Source organism: Limulus polyphemus, unplaced genomic scaffold, assembly GCF_000517525.1.
Source record: "Limulus polyphemus unplaced genomic scaffold, Limulus_polyphemus-2.1.2 Scaffold422, whole genome shotgun sequence".
Classification (NCBI taxonomy): Eukaryota; Metazoa; Arthropoda; class Merostomata; order Xiphosura; family Limulidae; genus Limulus; species Limulus polyphemus.
In genome coordinates this window covers 532,824-553,626 of record NW_013666032.1, presented here as the reverse complement: position 1 = coordinate 553,626, position 20,803 = coordinate 532,824, and the positions used below count along the sequence as shown (strand labels likewise).

The window sequence follows — 20,803 nt, the reverse complement described above, 5'->3', positions numbered from 1 at the left end:
AGTTACTAGATATAGTAACAGTGGGAAAAAATTATCTTTCAGGTTTTTGAATCAGGCTGTAACATGCCAATGAAAATGTTCTTTCATGTAGCTTGAGATAATTTTTCACTCAAATTATGTATCATTCTCTACAGGTTTCGCATTTTCTTCTGTATGGCATGCATAACAAAATAAGATACTGAGAATAAGGCTGTGGTATACTATGAGAATACATACATAGGTAAATATATTCACTATTGATGCAGGCCTGTTATGACCTGGTGGTTAGGTGTTCAGATTACAACCTGCTAGTCACAGGATTGAGTTCTGTCACCAAACATGCTTGCTCTTTCAGTTGTTGGTGTGCTATAATGTAATGATCAATCCCATTTTTAGTTGGTAAAGAGTAGCCGAAGTGTTGGTGGTGTGAAGTTTTGACTAGCTGTCTTCCCTCTAGTTTATAACTTCTATATTAGGGATGACTAGTGCAAATAGCCCTCAATTTGCTTTGTGCAAAATACAAACAAACACTGGGCAAATGTGATAATCATTTTAGCTGATATTATTGTTACTATATACTAAACTTTTTGTTTAGGATGAGTGAATCAGATAGCTAACTGTTTCACTTGCTATATATGGATTCTAGTTTCATTTATTGGTATTTTGTGCATTACTTTGCTACTGTGGAATTTTCTTTTTCAGATTTTAAAGTTGTCATTTAAATAACTATATAACTTTGGTTTATAAAAAGATTATGTGCTGTCTGTTTCATGTTCAGTTTGTATCATTCATATAAGATTTTATGTTTTGAGTGTTATATTTTCCTACAATAACTAGTTTCTCCATCTAGGATAGAAAAATTCATATTCAGAAGCTCAAAAACTAACAGTTGTCTGGCATTATTAGGAAATCTTCAAAGCTCCACTTACTGAAATGTATACTCTAGTTTTATTTTGTTTCTTACACAGTATACCACCTTTGTTGTTTATAATTTTATAGGTCAAAGTATTGAAGACCGAATGAATCAATGACATTGAGTTAAGTTGTATTCAAGACCGAATGAATCAATGACATTGAGTTAAGTTGTATTCAAGACAGAATGAATCAATGACATTGAGTTAAGTTTTGATATCAGTAAAGAAAGAAATAATTTAGTTAACCACACACATTTTGAAATAGTTTTATTAAAATGTTGAATATTTGGAAAGGTTACAAATGCTGTTGATCAGTATTATTTCTTAGATTAACTAAACAACAAGTTAATAAAAACCCAATGATACCTAGATCTAATTTAGCAATAGTAATGCATTTCTTCTATTAAAATGTTCCTTGAGAAGGGTAAGATAAAGCTAACTTTTAAATCTATAATTTCTAAGAAGCATACTTGTGTACTTTCTCTGTACTAAAAGTAAGGCTTCTTTTTTTCTGACAGAAATAAAGCCATTGCAGACTACTTAGCTGCAAGTGGATATATGGAAACCTTAGAAAGTCTGAAAAAGGAAGCAGATATGGTAAGGTTATGTTTTTTTTTGTTTTCACCTGTCATGATAGTTATAACAAATGTTATTCAGTAGTGGGGGCTTTTATTAGTTTTATTACTGACTAGTTTGTGTAATAATGATAAATCGGATTAGATGGTTATAGCATGTCACTACTCTTGCAACATTGCCTTAGAATCTTAGTGTGTGTGTGTGTGTGTGTGTATAACACACACACACACACACACACACACATACATACACACACACATACATACATACATACACACACACATACATACATACATACATACATACATACATACATACATACATACTTGTTCAAAAAGCTTTGGATCATGCACAAAATTTCATCTGCCTTGCTCTTTATGTTAATATTAGTCAGATTTTTCTTTCAAGTCTAGTCTATTACTAGTCTAACATAGACATCTGGAAAAAAAACCATTGTTGCTTATATACTTCTCACATCTTAAAAATATGAGCCTATCAAAATATGCATTCATTGTTACATGTTGTTATTTATAGAACCATATGAATCTAGTTTCAGTAACCACTTCTATTACAAAATACGTTTTCAAAATAAAGTTTATCACTTGCATATCCATCAATCTACTGAGCTTAAATCATCAGATCATAAAATATTACAATTGAATTTGATAACCCAAGCACTTTTAAAATATAAAATTTCTTCACTACAAAAAGCATTTAAAAAAGAAACAAATTGAAAATTAAGATTTGATATATAACACACATAATAAATATAACAAAATTAGAAGTATATACAGAAATTTTTTTATGGATTAAAGATCCACCCTTAGAAATTTGAAATATCAAAAATAAAAATTTGTTGGTAGTAATCTGTAGATACTGTAAGTGAAGAATTACTGGTGTAAAATACTTTGATCAGATTTTTGATGCTAATGACATAGAGAAAATCATTATTCAGTATACTAAATTTCTATTATTTGTCTGTGTACTGAAGATTTAAATACCCTTTCGATATCTAAAATAATTGGTGTTAACAAATTGGTTTAAGTGTGTGGCACTAAAATAATTTGTCACGTTCACGGTTAATGTAATTTAAACATCTTTTTTTCTGTTATTCCAGTTTGACAAATGTACTAATTGCTACTTTTTTTTTACACTTTATGAAATAAACATTATTCTGTTATGGGTAACTCACCTCTTTGAGGATATTATAATACTTTTTTATTTTATTTAGTATAGAAAGTCTTAATCATTATTTTTTATTGTTTTCCAGCCTGGAGAAATAGATAAGAAATATGTTGGACTTTTAGAAAAGAAATGGACTTCAGTCATAAGGTTACAAAAGAAGGTATGAGTAGTACTTTTCTTGGTATAAATTTTTATAAAGTCAGAAAAGAAAGTAAAGAACTATTCTTTCAAATATGAAAATATCTGACTACTGATTGAAGTGAAGTAGAAAGTATGCTTGCTTATATCCAAATGTAAGTAATAAACAAATGAAGGTAAAATGAAATAGAAATTGCAAATAGAAAGAAATGACAAAAATCACTGTATGAGGGAAAAAAGAAACACATTGTCAGTGTTACAGTAAATGGTGTCAAGCTCGGCATAGAAATCATTGAAGATAATTTTCCCAAAATAATGACTATGTTTTTTCTCTCCTTCACTTGTATTTTCAAACACTTGCTATTTTACAAAAAGTGTTGTCTCCATTAGGGAGGGGGGAGTCTTTATTTTCGAAGTTTTGATTTACACCCCCCCCCCTTTAATTGTGCTCCAATGTATAAATAAGTAATACACCAAATTTTACCTATATTGAATAATATTAAGGGGTTGGTCAAGGCAGATGATATTTTACCTTGTATCTGGCATTATATCTACATATTCTGAATATTCTAGATTGTTCTAGAATATTCTGAATAATTCTGGAAGGTTCTAAATTATTCTGGAATGTTGTAGCATATTCTGGAGTATTCCACATTATTCAGAATTCTCAAAAACATTCCATATATGAATAATCCTTGCTGTCACTTTTTACTTCTGGAAAATATTCTGTATGACATGACAGTTTCTAGAATTTCTGTGATGGTAAGCAGATTCTTCTGTATCATTTCAGCTGGCACTGTACCAGTGTATCATTGCAAATGGATACTGCAAAAAGAAATAAGACTACACTTTGGCTGCTTGGTTCAGAAGGAACTGAACTAACTGGAAGCAAATTACTTTTAAATAGCAAAGTGTTGTATGTGTTTTTCTACCATCACAAAACATTAAAGAAAACAGTTCATGAAAGTTCAAAGGTTATGACTAGGGAGACTGCTGCTTTTTGGAAAAAGGTTCAAATTCCAATGCATCCAAAACACGATCTTATCAAACTGGAGAAGCTTTTCTGAAAAATAAAACAAAGCTAAAGAAAAATTCAAAAAGGAGAACTGAAACACAGTGAGCTAATGAAGCAGAGTTTGTCAGTAATCTGTATGACCTCCTTGACATCATTCATATGGATGCCCTGACTCTGATCAAAATCCCAGAAGACAAGGACTTTCTTCTTTCTCAGAGAGAAAGAAGACGTTATGGGTGCATTGGCCAGGTACATAAGGTTCTTTAAAAGAATCGAGGGCTAAGAAAAGAAGTGAAGCAGGTATGGACAGGAAACATTGTGCAGAGCAAAATCAGCAGATCTGTCACTTGTTGGGAATCATCCCATAGCAGTGATAATGAGGTTAGTTGTTGCAGTACCAATAACAGTGATAAGGATAGAGGAGCAATGAGAGAATCATCATCATCTTCTAAATTTAAAAAGAGGACAAGAAGAAATATCTTTCTTGATTTAGCATCAGCTATAAAGAGAACCAAGTTGAGTTACAGAAAGGCAACATTTGTCCTTTCCACCATAACTTACAGCCTTGGTCATGATGTGCAGGAGCAATTGTTAGGCACTAAATGCGAAGGAAGGCATGGATGAACCCCCAAATCACATACAGCTGAAAATCAGGAAGTCTGCAGACATGTCGATTGAAGATTTAGTCATAAAGAACACTACAGACTTTTTCTGGTGCCTTAAAATTCCTTCTTTATTTCTGGATTATGACCCCAAATTATGGGAGGTCAGAGAGGACTACAGGGAGGCACTACAGACAGTTCAACATTTGAAGGTGGTTATGACAATGGTGAAAGGAGTTTGGCCCTTATTGAGGAGAAAATGCTATCATAACAAAGAAAGAATCAAGTTGTGCAGGATCATAGAAGAAGCTTTCTTAACATCAAAGTAGAAATAATAACCACACCAAAATAACAAAGAAATATATCTACATAATTATACTATTGTACATGCAATAATGTAATAATGTACTTTAAATAGATCATTTATAATAGATATGTTTTTATATCACATAGTACATACAATACCAGGCCACTACTGTCTGGAACTTCAACGCCATTGAGCAACCTCTAAATATAGTCCCAACTGGATGAAGTTTGATGTTTAATATTTTATTTGTACATTGTTAAAAATTAGGGTGTGAGAGCTATAGAATTTTTTAAATTGAAATTTTACTTGCGTATGAGGACAACCCTATTCTCCCTATTTTTTATTAGCTGTCAAACCCATTCAATGCACGGAGAAGACCTAAATGGTCGGATCCAAACATCAAACCCCCCTGTGTCACTTCATGGCAGGGCTCTGAGAGTTTGATGACAGTTGGCCAAACGATTCACTATTTGTAATTGGGAACAAACTTTTGTTAAATAATGGTTTGCCTTTCTCTTAGTCTAATACTACTCAGAAGCCTGGTTAAATTACTTCCTGTATGAAAATATACAATTTAGTGATCATATTATTCAAAATAATTAGGTTGTTTTCAAAACAGACATGATGTTAAAAATATTAAAGAAAGGATGCTCTTGAATAATAATGTAGAAGTATATTTTATATCAGTTATTGATAACAGAAAACTGTTACTGTAATAAATAATGTTTTTAAGAAACAATTGAAATACTAGCTATAAAAAATGCAATCATTAGATGGTCATTTACATGTAGATTAAATCATAAAAAAATTTTCTAACTGGCAGTATTGAATCATTAGGAAAGAAAGTATTAAAATCTTGTGTAACTGTATGCCAGGTAAAGCATCTGATGTTTTGTCTTTGTTAAGACTTAATTGCGAATGCTGTAAATGACATTACGTCATGTGATTATATTGATTGTTACAACAATTTTCTCGATATTAAGTTGTAGCCTTTACTAAAGTCATTAGGTTGAAATAATTAGTGTATAATAAATTTTTTGAAAATATGTTTTTCATTCTAATTAAAATAGAAATAATAAAAAGAAAAGGATGTGTAAATCTATAAACACTTAAGGTAATTCAAAATAAGTTGATGTCTACAATACATTATTAACACAAAATATCCATGAATATTCTGTAGGTTATGGATTTGGAGTCCAAATTGGTTGAAGCTGAGAAAGAGTACATTACTGGAGCTCCAACTCGAGAGAAAAGATCTCCTTCAGAATGGATCCCACGGCCACCTGCAAGGTATATTCTAACTGGACATCGAGCTCCCGTGACCAGAGTAATTTTTCATCCTGTGTTTAGTCTACTGGTATCATCTAGTGAAGATGCAACAATAAAGGTACTTAATCTTTCCAATTGTATATCTTGCTGTGGGTTTTTGTAGGAAATATTGTACTGTTCAGGTAAACAATCATTACACTTCACCTATGGTTAGGCTACCTGGTGTTTTATGGTTAAAACAATTCATTGTCAAAGAATAGCAGAGCTTTTCCCTGATGCTTCCCTTTTTTATATAGTTGTCTTCTGGCAAAGTAAAATGTTTATGCTTTCATACACTTTTTTTTTTCAAATTTTTATGTAAAAATTTTAGAAGCATGTAAATTGTTTTTGGAAGTTACATACTTTATTCATATCATTCTGCCAAAAGATACTGTTACAATTATTATGAAAGACATTTGTTAACATTGTATTAAATTATTTTAGTTTAAAATGCCAGTATGAGTAGAGTTAAAAAACAACAACCTTATTTGCTTATGTAGGTGATAAGTATAATACAATAAAGCACAAAGAAAGACTTGTGCTCTCAAACAACCAAACACACCTTTGTGATATTTTAAGGATAAAAATAAGTTAGTCTCACTGTTAATCAATATATTTAGAACTTTTAGGCAATTTTATTATTGCTGCTGGGAAGTTTTGTCTTAGCCAGTTAACTTTTTAAAAGTTTTAAGAAAATCAAGGAAAATTTTATCCAGTTTTGTTAGGTGTGAAAAAAAAATATCATCTCAAATAGAGGAAAAGAAAACTGGGTATTTTTTAACATTAGTCTAAAATGGCATAATAGCTCTACTTAACAAAAGGGAAAAAATGAATGAATATTGAAATATATAAAAAATAATGACATTAGTTGTAGGTTGTCAATATGATAAAGAAAACAGATTCATTGGGAATAAAGCACATTTCCTCTACTTTTACTTAACTATCAAACTTTTTCTTTTTGAGTTATTTGACCTTTGAACTACCTGAAAGGTAAATATAGTAAAGCAATGAAGTAGAAATGCTCTTGCTTTGCCTATATAAAAAAAAAAAGTTTAGAGCAATAGCCAACTGGAAAATTCAGAACATTGATTATTTGTTAAACATATCAAGAATAAGTGAATGAATAAGTCTCATACATAATACAACTGATTGGAACTATTAACTTTCACACTTCAACTGTTAGTGTTATTTTGGCTAAGATGACTTAGTGCTGAATTTATCAAAAATTAATACCTTGGTGAAGAGTAAAGTAGATTAGTAATTGGTGATTTTATTTGAGAGTAGTTTTAATGTTTTATCACTGAGTTTGTAGGTTCTATCTGTATTTTGATTAAGAGGAACCCTAACTTTGTTTTTGTTTTAGTGATATCTTGCCTGAAAGTAGTCCTAGTTTTATTTTCTGCCACCTTAGTTATGATTATTGTGGATTTGTTGTTGCTTTAATGGTTCAGACTAGGCTTAAGTTTGTTATAACTGTCTTGAATTTTTAATAGTCCTACTTTTATAATCAAAGGAAGTACTTATGTATATATATATATTAAAAACTTGTTTATTATCAGTTAAAAATAGTATTATTTGCATGATTACAATGTTTAACCAGGTTAATGTGACACCATATTGTAACCATACAAATAATACTCTATTTACATGGTAATAAACATTTTTTCAGTCCTACCTTTGTTAATGCTATCTTAGATAAGAGTAGTCCTAGATTTGCTCATACTGTTGTGGCTAAGAATAGTTATACATGTAGTTTTATTATTACTGTTTTATGTAGAGTAGTACTAGCATTTTTGATGCTATACTCAGAGGTTGAGAATGCTACCAGGATTTTGGAGCCTCATCACATTGTTAAAGCTCATGATGCCACATCCAGTTATCCTCTATATGACAATTGCACATCTTGACAATAGCTCTGTAGTGAAAGTTCCATTGCAAAACGCTCAGTTGTAAGGTTACTATGTCCAAACCATACCACTCCTTCCTGCATGCTCTCCATAATCCATATAGTGTGGGAGTACAGTATTTTCTCAGTGCCTTTTTTCAGTTGTTCTATTGCATAGAAATCCATAGGGTGTGTATTTGGTGAATTGACCAATATGTTTTATATGGAAAAGAATGAATATTTGTTTTACTCTCCAGTTGCTTAACATATGCAACATATATATCATGGAAGCAACTTATGATTACATTACTTGTGTCACTTTCCAGTTGGAGATCCTTCTTGATTATGTTGCTTCAGGCCTGTGGATGGCTTTTGCCACTGATTTTTATGTTTATGAAGTTTCACTTGTTTACATGATGCTGCATTTTGCTTACCAAGACTGGGGTACAGATTGTTGCATAACTCTCTTTGGATGGGCCTTATGCCCAAGTTGATTCATATTCCTTTGTTTTCAATACCATTAAGTCTCATAAACTTTAAATTCCTAATCTGAACACATCTTTATGATTTGAGTATATTGTGGCAGGAAGGGGTGTTACATATCTTTCATGAAAGTGATAAGTTTTTGGTGGAATCATATTACTTATGTTATAAAATGGCAAGTAATATAAAAAATATAGTTCTGATACGTGGCATTCTACTGGGGCTGTGATTATATAGTGACTTGCTGATTTTTCATTTTCATAATAGTTTTAAGGTACTGAGCTCTTTGCAGTTAAATGTAGTCCTATATGCAAGCTTTGTTTACTGCTATTTTAGTTATTTGGAGTCCTAATTTTGTTATAATCATCTTGGTTCAGTGTAATCTGTTGAGACAACCCTACTTTTAGTGATGCTGTCTTTGTTTAGTGGTTTTTAATATGTTAACAGTGTCTTGGTTTACAGAAATCTTAGGCTTGTTAGTGTTACCTAAGCAATGACTAGTCCTGACTGTGTTAGGGCTATTCTGATATAAATTGTCTTAAATTTGTTAGTGCTGTAGTCTTAGCTTTGTAACTACTGTCTTACCTTTGCTATAAATAAACTGGATAAAGAACAGATGTTGCTCTGTGATAATTTTGTGGTTAATCTTTATTCTGCTTGGTTGTAGATATTGAACACTTTTAAGAGTGGTTATCTTTTTATGCTATTTATGTATTTCATTTTAATTACTTTATCATGATGTGTTGTTATTATCCTTTGTGTTCACAAGAGTTGGAAAAGGACTTGTTCCAATAAATTTGGTCTTATCTTTGTATTATTGTTTTTATGTGGATTAGTTCTTTAATTCTATCATCTGTTTATTCACCATGTTAGAATTAGTACTTGTGTATGCCCTCTTAAGTTTGATTTATGATGAAGAATCAGTACTTGCAATCTGCATGGTTGAATATGTTGTAATATAAAAACAGCAAGTCACCTGAGCTGTAAGTATCAGAAAAACATGTTGAAGTTTTTGAGTATTTTGTAGATAGTGTGATGCAATTGGTAAGGGTGTATAACAGCTCTCTAGCGCAAAACATTAATACACTCAGATTATATATATGTATTCAGATTTGAGATGTAGAATATCCAAGATGGTAATATCCCTTACACTTAATGGTATTGGAAAACAAAAGAATATGGATCGGATCAACTTATGAGAATCCAAGAAGATAACAAGCCCCAGGCAACATTATGCAAGATAATCAAGAGGGATTCCTATTTGGAGGCATTGCCAACAAGGTATGGGTTCACTAAGACAGAGATTCCAGTCATACTACACATTCAACCATCAAATTGGTAGTCATGTTATTCCACATAAAGACCAAGCATCAAGTCACCAGACACAGTGGTTATAGATTTCTGTATATTCTAACAAGTGCTGGGAAATCTTCATTCTTATACACTAGATGGATCATGGAAAGCTAGCATGGTGTGCTTTGGATATGACAGCCTTACAATGGAGCCTTTAGCAATGTAACCTATGCTGCAGGACTATTACTAAGGTGTATAATAATCAAATAGAGAGAGCATGACTGGACTTGATGACATGGACTGTAATGATGCGATGTGACTCCAAAATGTTTTTAATATAACATACTTTACCCTCTTTGTATTGTCAATGTTGTTGTTTTTTATTTTAATATCAAGCTTAATTCCATTCCAAAATGTAATGAATGTTGCCTATGGAATTTAATTTTACCTTGCTTTTCAGGTATGGGATTATGAAACGGGAGATTACGAGAAAACTATGAAGGGCCACACAGACTCAGTTCAAGATATTGCATTTGATCACACTGGAAAGTGGTTAGGTATGAAGTACTATTAGATATTTATAAGTTAGTTGTTTAGAAATATCACCTTTTTTTAAGTCTTTCAGTTTCATCCACCTTGAAAATATAAAAATATACATACTATAACTCTGAATTTACTAAGCATTTCTTCATAATTTGCAAAGGTTTTAGTAAACATTAAAAGTCTATTGTGTGAAAAAAATCAGATTTTGTAAATAAACTATTTCTACTAAAGAAGTGTTTGTGAATTCACAAAACTTTTACAGTAAAAAGAATGAAATGTAATTTTTCACATATTAAGAATAGAAATACTTATTTTCATTTAACTGTTTTACATTTCATTTCCATAATCTCTAAAACATTCTAAATAAATATCTAAAGTTTTTTCAATAAAACTTCATATTTTATCTGTTATTTTCTCTACCCTACAGCCAACTAGTGAATTCTCCAACATACAGTGAAAAATGAAAAGTTGAAAAATATGATATGAAATGAATAATCCATTTTTTCTATTTTAAATGCACCATTTGTTGCTAGATTTTTGATTTAATTATCTTCACACTTTCAACTGTTAACTTTTTCATATTTGTTTTCTTTTAGTTTTATTGCCAGACTTTGCTTTTGTTTGTTTCAGTGGAAAATTACACAATAGGCTGCTTGCATCACTGTCCACCATGAGGAATCAAACTCTGGATTTTAGCATTGTAAGTTTGTAAACTTACTGCTGCCCCACTGAGGACTGGACTTTGTTCCAGGAAACCTGTTTATTAGTCCAAGAAGCCCCCTAGTGACTCAGTGGTAAACCTGAAGGTTTGTAATGCTAAAAACTGATTTTGATGCTCTTGGTGGGCAGAGTACAGATAGCCTATTGTGTTTCTTTGTGCTTAACAAACAAATACTCCATAAAAAGCAGTAAATCACATATATCTAATATCAGTTTCCCCCACAGATAAAATAAACTAAACAATTAAGTCACATATAGTTTGAGCACACAAACTCTTAGAGCTCAAGTTCCTAAGCTCGTAAAAGTTTCAATTATCTTATTTTTGTTACCTAACCTAAGAAGTTTTTAACTTTTGCATTTTTGTTACTTTCGTGAAAAACAAAAATAACAATAAATAAAAATTATATATATATAAAAACAAGAAATTAAGCAGTTATTGAGGTATGTTTTCACATCGATGCTGTGCTTCAGTAAACCTACTTTTTTTTTCCTTCTGTGTTGGTTGTCCAAAAAATAATTCATTTAGCTTTCATATATGTATTTTAGAACACAAAAAACATATCAAACATTAGAATAGAATGTCTCAAAACTAGTATAATTTATCTGGCTTTCTAACTAAACTGCAAATAGGTTAAATTTGTGTTACTGCTAAGAGCAATGACTATTCAATACACATCAAGCTTTTCTTATGAACTATTGTCTTTAACTGCCAAATATATACCCAAATGGTCTTAAGATTTCTGTACATTATAATATGCACTTTCTATTGGCTGTAAACAAGTCTGACTGACAAGTAGAGTGATAATTTACATGAAATGTGGGAGGGGCTTCTCTTGCTATCTCAGCAAATCAAGAAGAAAGGAGGTTGAAATTTTATATTATATGTAGTTTTATAATTTGTTGTAAGCCTCAGCAGCCTATTTGTGATGCTAGAAAGTTCTGAAAGGGAGAAATCAAATACAGATGTCAAATGACACAGAAGAGTGAAGGTTGATAATTAGTTTTAACATTTTCTTTTGAAATTAAGATATTAAACTTGGATGATATAAAAATTTGAATTATAAACTATGTTTTAATTCCAAGTTTATTGACATGCATTGATAGTAAAGTTGTTTAATTAAATTTTGAATGTAACTGTAAAAGGCTGTAACGTGCTTTTTGACCTTGTTTACACGTAGGGTTAAGCTAGTAATTTTTTGGTTAAAGATATTCAGGTCAGTAGAAAGTTTTTTACACTAAAAATAATCTATAATCTGAATTTTTAATTAGTTTTGCAGGTTTTTTTTTCGAAAGCTAATTAAGAATTATCCATCAAAACAGAGCGAAGTGATGAAATTTTAACAGCTTTATGGTTTCTTAGTAAGCATTTATTGGTTATTTTCACACATTTTTGAGCCAAAACTATATGTAAAATATGAAATCTTTTAATTGATTTTTAATTTTGTATGTGTTTCATAGTATTAAGAATGACTTGCACTGTGCTAATGTTGAACCTTAAAAATGTTTTAGCCACATATTGTTGTTAGCAACAAATAAATGTAGAGTTTACCAGATATACATGCCTTTTAAAACATAAAATTACATGTAGAACAATTTTGTTGGTTTAATATTTGAGACATAATTGGTGAATAAGGTAAGTAGTTCGTAAACCATGGATTTACAATTATATATGGGCTATGCCACTGTTAGAAATGTTGTTTAAAAAGTGAATTGGAAGCCATTTATTTGAGTTTTAATAGTTAGAACTGATTTTTGATTCAATAAGGCAGTGATGAGGGAAGTCTTAAAGAAAACATTCTGAAATAAGTACTGATAAGCAAAAAAAAAAAAATATACACCCTTTTAAAGATAAAACAGTATCAGAAGTTAATGGCATTTTATTAAAATCTTTTGATACATATATATAAATGAATTTTCCACTTATAGAGTTAGTGAACCTGTATATAGACAGCATATTAGATTTTGATAGGTATAGAGATACTTGGAATAAAAATTACTGATGTATTTTACAGTTTCATGCTCTGCTGACATGTCTATAAAGCTCTGGGATTTTCAAGTCTATGAATGTGTCAAGACAATGCATGGTAGGAATTATTGTTATTGTTTTTTCATACTTTTGCATTTTGAGTCATATTTAAAATGTTTAATTTTTCATACTAGTTGTATCTAAGGCTGTTAACTCTATAGGTGCCTGGCAGAATGCATCTGTTGCCTGAGAGCAAAATTGAATTAAAAAATTTATAGAAAATAAACTTGTAGTTGTTATTTCACACATTTTTTAAAAATAGTTTAGTGCTGAAGTGTATTCAATAAAAGTTTTATTGGTTTTAATTTTATAAATTTTTTTATTGCAAATTTTGATTTTTGGTTGATTATCAGCAAACTGAACAGAAACAGTGTTGTGAATTTTTAAATTTTTTTTTTTAGTACAGTACAACACTGATAGGAGGAAAATCCAAATAGTCTGGAATAAAGTGGTGCCAATTTGAACAATATAACTTCATTTCAAATTTAGTTTTATTGAGTTTAGTCACTCACTTTTTCTTAACATTTGTTATCATGGTGTTATGTAAATTGCATATACCCCAGCTATTTTTCTTTTCTTTTAAACTGTATTAGCAAATATGGCTTCCGATTTGGTTGAAAATAGAGAAGTGATAAAAGTTTAGCTTGGTAATATATTTATAGAAGATAAGATGTTTGTGAACAACTTCTCCTGTAAATAGTCTTACATTTTTTCTAAACCCTATGAAAAGCTTGCTTTATCATGTTATATTTCATTTGAATTATGATATTGCAGTATGATTGTAAAATATGAGTGTTTCTTGAACAAGATATGTTTGAAAATTGTTAGGCTTAGTCAGATCATATTACACTACCTTATCAAGATTTGTTTTGCTGGTAAGATTGCCGTTTATTATGTAGCATTTACATCTGACTCCATGTGCCAAGCTCTTGTTTGAAGTGAATAAAAAAAAAAGCAATGTTTGTGTGTGTGTGTCTATATATATAACTAACATATATATGAAAATAAAACCTAATGTTTAACAATTAAAAAAGTCAGTTTGTTTATAATATTGATATTGTCAAGATTTTATCTTTATTGTAGGTGAGTTGTCATAAACACAGTGAAATTGTTTGTAGTTTTTTTTTTTTGAAAAAAAAGACAACATTTACAGTTTTATAAAAAATCTTATTGGATAGTTTTACAAACAAAAATGTTGGAAGACATAAAGATATGTAATTGAAATCTACAAAAGTTAATCATTTTTAAAGGTTTGTTAAAGAAATTGATTTTACAAAACAGTATTTTTAGTATTTTTGAATTTCAAAGCTGGAAATTCATACAAATGTTGCAGAATCTGATATTTTCTAGAAAGTTCATCTCAAGTTTCAAATAATTTCATCTAGTAGTTTATTTTACAGTGCATTAAAAGCAACCATTAAGAGATTGTGTGAAATTGTCACATCTGGGTGTTTAAGGGTTAATAATAGAGAAATATGGTAGCAGGTTTCAGGAAGATACTGCTTAAAAGAAGTTTGTTCATTTTTGTTTATACAGGAGCTTTCTAAAAAATACATTTTAGCATTCATGAACTATGAAATGTGCTAATTTAAATGAAAATAGTGTTATGATTGTTCAACAGACTTTATTTACTTGTATACATATATAAAGAAAGCAAACTACGGTAATATAAAATTTACCTTATTTAATTTGAAACCTCATTTATTTATTTTTTGGTTGAATAACTAACCAACTCTTTTTTATGGCTTAATTTAAAATGCTAATACTTTGTCTTTAGGGCATGACCACAATGTGTCTTCTGTGACTTTCACACCTAGTGGTGATCATGTAATGTCCTGTTCTAGAGACAGAACCATCAAAATGTGGGAGGTTGCTACTGGGTAAGTGATTTAGGCAATAGTTATTGAATGAATTGTTTGCCCAAATAGCATCCAAAAGTATTTCACTAGTAAGCAAACTATGGAGCATTTTTGAATTTCTGGAAGTGCAGATGAATAAGCTGTGAGCCTTTTCTTTTTGGCACCCGTGAAACACAAAATATGTTCTCTAGAACAAGTACCCTTATACTCTTTGGTCAAGCATGAAATGTTTTTAATCTTCTGTTTATGACTTTGCACATTTCACTTCTGTAAATTTTCTTTACAATATTGGCAAGATCTTCACAGATATTTGTAAAACTGGCACACATTCAGTTATAATGATTTAATGTCTCAAACAGGTTCTGAGTTAATGTTTGTGTTTAGAAAAGTGGTTTCCACCCATTTTCACTCCACAGATTGGCAGTCTTTGTAAAGGGCTTATGAACTGTTAGTAGTATAAATGATAGAAATTAATAATATAAATAGTTCTCCAGAAAGAATTATAGATATTTTTGATTAACATCATCATACATTTTTTCTTCACTGAATGTTTCTGCAGACATAAAGTTTGGAACCACTTGTCTAGAAAATCTTATGAGTTGTGTGTTGACACGTGTGTTTCGATCAAGTTATTCTTCTGAAAGTTTTGGAGTTGATGATTCCTGAAAGTTTTATTTTATTTGAAAAAAAATCTAATGTATTGTAGGAAATTGAAAAGAACTAATTAAGAAATATTTTATTTTTCTCTTCACAGGTATTGTATCAAAACCTTTACAGGTCACAGGGAATGGGTGAGAATGGTGAGGGTTAACCAAGATGGCTCATTGATTGCTTCATGTTCAAATGATCAGGTACATTAATTGTTTTAATTTCAAAACTGTTGTGTTTATGGATAAATTATGAACTTAAATTGAAAACATCAGAAAATGAATCTTGTTTCTGATAACTGCTGCATTTGTATTCTAAAATATTAACTAGTGATGTCTGTCACGCCTTATTTTATTGATCTTTTAAAAAAATATTTGGATTATTAACATAAAATTACATGCTTATGATCTTGGACTTTGGTAGGTAACAACTAAAATGGTTTTACCTCATAAAAAACAACTTAAATGATGAATTGCTTATAACATGTGCACTTATTGTATTTTTAGAAATGTATTATTTTAATAAAGACCACATACCTTCTTGACAAGAGGGATGTTACTGATACCCCCTCCCTGCATGAATCTTGGTACAAACTCTAAATAGTATCTAGTTGCTACTTATTAAAATTCAGATGATTTGATTTAGTATTTCTATATTGTTTTAGCTTGTAAAATTTCCAAAATATTGCTGTGAGACATTGTTTTGTGAGACATAAAAATATTTGCATTTGTCATGGAATTTAATTTTTTTTGTATTATTAATGATCAAAGAATTCTATTTTTTACCTCCAACGTTCTTTATATTCACTGCCATATTTCTTTTCATGTTTTATTGTCACCACTTCCACTTATATAAATCATAAAATACAAGAGAAAAAAAACTGACAAATTTTTTGGTGACATGTTAGGTATCATGTTTTTGAATCTGATAAACTAAACAAAGATATTCAATAAAAAAAGGACTTGAGACATCTGAATAGTTTGCTGTCAGTTACCAAACTCGCTAAACCTTACTAACCTTTTCCAATATCATGTTATAAGAATAAAATTATTTTAGCTTTCAAAAGAGGTATAATTTAACACACAAAATTTTTTGGGAATTAAAAGAACACCAAACTTAAGTGATGTAATCATAACCTTAGAATTTTTTTATTCACCCATACTGGAGTTCCAGGTAACCAGTGTCTTAATAAATCACAAATTATGCTGAAGTCACTGTATTTATTCTATGGTTGAAGTAGAGAGATAGAATATCTTACCTCTTCTATACATTTATTTTTATCTGTTAGTTCTAGCTGTTTTCAAAACTGAACTACTCAAGTAGAAATTGTTCAGACATTACAAAAGGGTGGTAACAAAAGACTTAGTAAAACCACTGACAGAGAGGGGAATTTATTATATTTATAAGGGATGATAGTTTGTTAGCAAATATAAACCTATACTTTGGGATGGACAAATAATTCTAAGAAATTGATAAATGTATTGTTTACAGGCAATAGTTATGGTAGAGAAAATAACAGATAAAATATAAAGTTTTTCTGAAAAAGAATGTTTGATACTTATTTAGTAAGTTTTAGAGATTATGCAAATGAAATTTAAAGATTTTCAGATGAAGAAAAGTATTTATAATATTAACATGAAAATCACTTTGCACTGGGAGCAGTCAATACTCTGACTCCATATGTTTATGGACACATTTTTAGTAAAAATACTTAATTAAAAAATCAGATTTTTTGTCTACAAAGAATTTGTAATGTTTATTGACAACTTGCCAAATTTTGTGAAGCTACATTAAGTACTTTCGAAGATATTCTACCTTCATGGTTACATGTTGGTTACAAAGTCATTTAAAATATGTGAACCCATTGTGAGAGTGTTAAATTATAAATGATCTTGAACATTTGAAAGCAAGTCCCTTAGACAAGTTGTTAATTTAGAGTATTTGTCCAAATTTGAACTGTCAGTGAGGATGTTGCACTTGGTATCTACATGTTTCACAGTATTTTCTTGCTTTACTCTTTGTTTATTAATGAACAGAATATTCAAAACTATTAGAATTTACTAGAGTAATATAAATGTACAAACTAGGATAAACAAGGTGACAGGCTTTAAATCTAGCCTAGAGAGTTTGTATCTAATTCTTCACTGTTAAAAATACATCAATATTTTCAGACTGTAAGAGTGTGGGTAGTTACTACAAAAGAGTGTAAACTGGAACTTCGTGAACATGACCACGTAGTGGAGTGTATTGCTTGGGCTCCGGAGAATGCCACTCCAATGGTTAGTGAGGCTGCTGGAGCTGATGTAAGTATTTTAAATTAAATTTACAAGGCAAGTACATCATTAGTATCTCTGATTTCTTATTGGTAATGTCTTTTATTTAATAGTTAGAATATCTTTAAAGAATATATTGAATTTCTAAGTTTTTTAATTCTAGTAGACGTATAAACTTGTTAACTTTCCTTTCCTATTTCTTATAGGGAAAAAGTAAATAATATTAAGTCTGTCCTAATGACATCATTCTCCAAAACTAACTTGGCTTCAGAGAAATAAATGACATGTTGTTTCTTGTAATATGCTAAATGTTAATGCCAATTTCAAGTCACCATAAAAAGTACTGTAATTCATGAATTAAAGCATGCATCATGTGTCTTCATTTCAGTTTGAATATCTTTATAAAGCATAGACAAGCCATTTAACATAACAGATCTTGTAAAAGATAATATTAATAAAGTAGGAAATTACTATTTGTAATTTCTTCTCAGTTTTCAGCTTAAGATAGAAATCAACTAGTATTTACTGTTTTAGAGATTTTGAAACTGAATATCACAGTTAGTAAAGCAAAATATAACATTTGTAGTTAACCTTGAATATGAAAAACTTATTTAGTAGAAAGAGAAGAAACAGATAATTTAATATTTAAAGTACATACTATTAAATTACTAATAGAAAATATATCCAACAGAACAAAAGAGGTGCTAAAACTGGTCCTTTCTTGTTGTCTGGATCTCGAGATAAAACTTTGAAGATGTGGGACATCAGCACTGGTCTATGTCTTTTTACTTTGGTTTGTAAATAATTTCTTTATATCAATGCTGTCTATTAAACTGACTTATCAGAGTCTATAAATGAGTTTAAATAGAAAAATTAAAATTCTTGAGGGATATGGAAAAACATTTCCTCCATATTCAGTGATATTTTATGAAAATAAATGAAACATAGTTTATTAATCAGAAGAATTCAGTATACTGCAATCAAATCGCACTATTTAACTAGAGTAGCTCAAGAATTGGCAGTGGATGTTGTTGACCAGCTATTTAATCAAGTCTATCTATTTGAAATTAGGGACAAGTAGCACAGATAACACTTGTGTAGCTTTGTTTGCAAATTCATGAAAACAAACTCAAGAAGTATAATTTAAGATAATTTATGGAGTACAGTTTTTGATCTAACTAGTTTTAATTTATGAACAAAAATGTGATATAAGATTAGAAAAAATTTCAGTGATATTATTTTATGTAGATATGGTAAAAACAATCTACTCTAAATATTAAGTTTTTTTGAGAGTTGAGGCTTAAGTGAACCCCCCCTACCCCTCAGGAATTAATATCATAAGTAATGTGATGTGTTAAAGTTGTACACATAGTTATGTAGATTTTATTTTTTTCAATGACAGAAATACATGACACTAGTTACTTGATAAAAAGAAATATCTTGAATTCAAATAACTCTGTCATAGGTTGGACATGACAATTGGGTAAGAGAAATGAAGTTTCACCCAGGAGGCAAATATGTCATCAGTGCTTCAGATGACAAAACGTTAAGAGTGTGGGATATTAAAAACAAACGTTGTTTGAAAACCCTGGATGCCCACAATCACTTCTGTACCTCATTAGGTAATATTTTATTTTGTCGACTTGTTTTTTAATTTAGTGTGTGCATCTTTTAGACCCAGTATCTAGTGTTTTTTACAGTAGTTAAAAACTTTTTCAGTAGTTGGTAAGAAACATTGGAGCTGTTTATGATTCATATGATCTTTATTAGATGGTGTTTAGGGTTAAGTAGCCTTGTGTATTTATTTGGTGTACAAAAAGCTCATACCACACATAGTATATAAACTTATTAAAATAAATGGAGCACAAATGTTAGGTGAGTTAACTAAAGACATTCTAAGTTTTCCGGCAGTGAGTTTTATAAAACCATAGTGTCAAAAAACAGGTTTCCTCAACACTGTAACTGTTGTGGAAGATTGAGGTTCTAAAAATTAACTATGTTCTTCAGTTAGTTATACCATACAACAACATTTAAAACAGTGTTATTGAAATTTAATGTACATTGTAAACTCATTAAGTAAGTGTAGCAGAACCAAAAAAGGCATATCTCTGTTAGAATACTTTATAATCCATGAACATGAAGTCTAACACTGTTAACTAGAATTTCTATTAGTTATATGTATTTATGGACAATTTTAGTTTGTATAAACATGAAAATACACTCAAGACAATAGTAATAGAAGAGGAAAGATAAGATGTTTGTAATTCTATTCCTTTCAATTTCAGATTTCCACAGGAATACTCCTTATGTAATCACAGGTAGCGTAGATCAGTCGGTCAAAGTGTGGGAATGCCGTTAAGCATGTTTAAGAAGTTTGAGTTGTAAATCTTAATGCAGAAGTGTTCCATTTAGTCTGAACTCATTGTGGATATTTTCTGTAAATCAAGCTTCTTACATCTCAGTAGAACTAAATTTTTGATTTATTCTTCTCGTAAGTTCCCCCCCCCCCTTTCCTTGTGAATATTTTGTCCTGTCTTGAAGTTTTTGTTTTATTGAGAAAGAAAGAAATAATACATTGAAATTGAAAAAGAGCAGCTTTGTAAGAAGTCGGGAACTTTGATATATGTATTACAGTAATTTTAATTATAAAGATTGTGCAAAAAACATTCATTGCCAAACTGAGGTTGTCTGTAGAACTGTTTATCCTGTAGAAAAGAAAAACAAAAGTGAATATATTCTGTGACCTGAACTTAATTCTAGTGTCTAGTGTCCTACTTCATTAGGTATTCTTGATAAAATATCAAACAAGCCACTTCAGCAGTGTGACTTTTTTCTCTTTCTCTCCCAATTTCCAATAATCAGTATTAGAATGTTGGGAAATATATCAGATACTAGCCTTCAGAGGGCACTTGTGTTGTACTTAAAAACACAATTTATAACTTGTTTCAAATAAATAATATCGGTGCCACTTGCTTTTGCACATCATGTATGAAATAAGATTGCATTATAATTAATTATTTATAACCAACAAATCATTAGCAAGATTTTA

At 30.1% G+C, this 20,803-nt stretch overlaps 1 protein-coding gene across 2 annotated transcripts in view; it reads left to right on the top strand.

Annotated features, from left to right (window-relative positions):
• The window catches only part of LOC106458159 (lissencephaly-1 homolog), a 41,736-nt gene extending 21,191 nt beyond the window's left edge, over nt 1-20,545 (top strand). For both annotated transcript variants that reach the window (XM_013917621.2, XM_022384302.1), the window contains exons 3-13: nt 1,412-1,490; nt 2,740-2,814; nt 5,897-6,103; nt 10,146-10,242; nt 12,961-13,032; nt 14,752-14,854; nt 15,588-15,684; nt 17,653-17,784; nt 18,446-18,547; nt 19,220-19,376; nt 20,040-20,545. In XM_013917621.2, the coding sequence (XP_013773075.1) occupies nt 1,412-1,490; nt 2,740-2,814; nt 5,897-6,103; nt 10,146-10,242; nt 12,961-13,032; nt 14,752-14,854; nt 15,588-15,684; nt 17,653-17,784; nt 18,446-18,547; nt 19,220-19,376; nt 20,040-20,113 (1,195 nt within the window). In that variant the 3' untranslated portion in view covers nt 20,114-20,545. The remainder of the gene's footprint in view (nt 1-1,411; nt 1,491-2,739; nt 2,815-5,896; nt 6,104-10,145; nt 10,243-12,960; nt 13,033-14,751; nt 14,855-15,587; nt 15,685-17,652; nt 17,785-18,445; nt 18,548-19,219; nt 19,377-20,039) is intronic.
• The last annotated feature ends 258 nt before the right edge of the window (nt 20,546-20,803 follow it).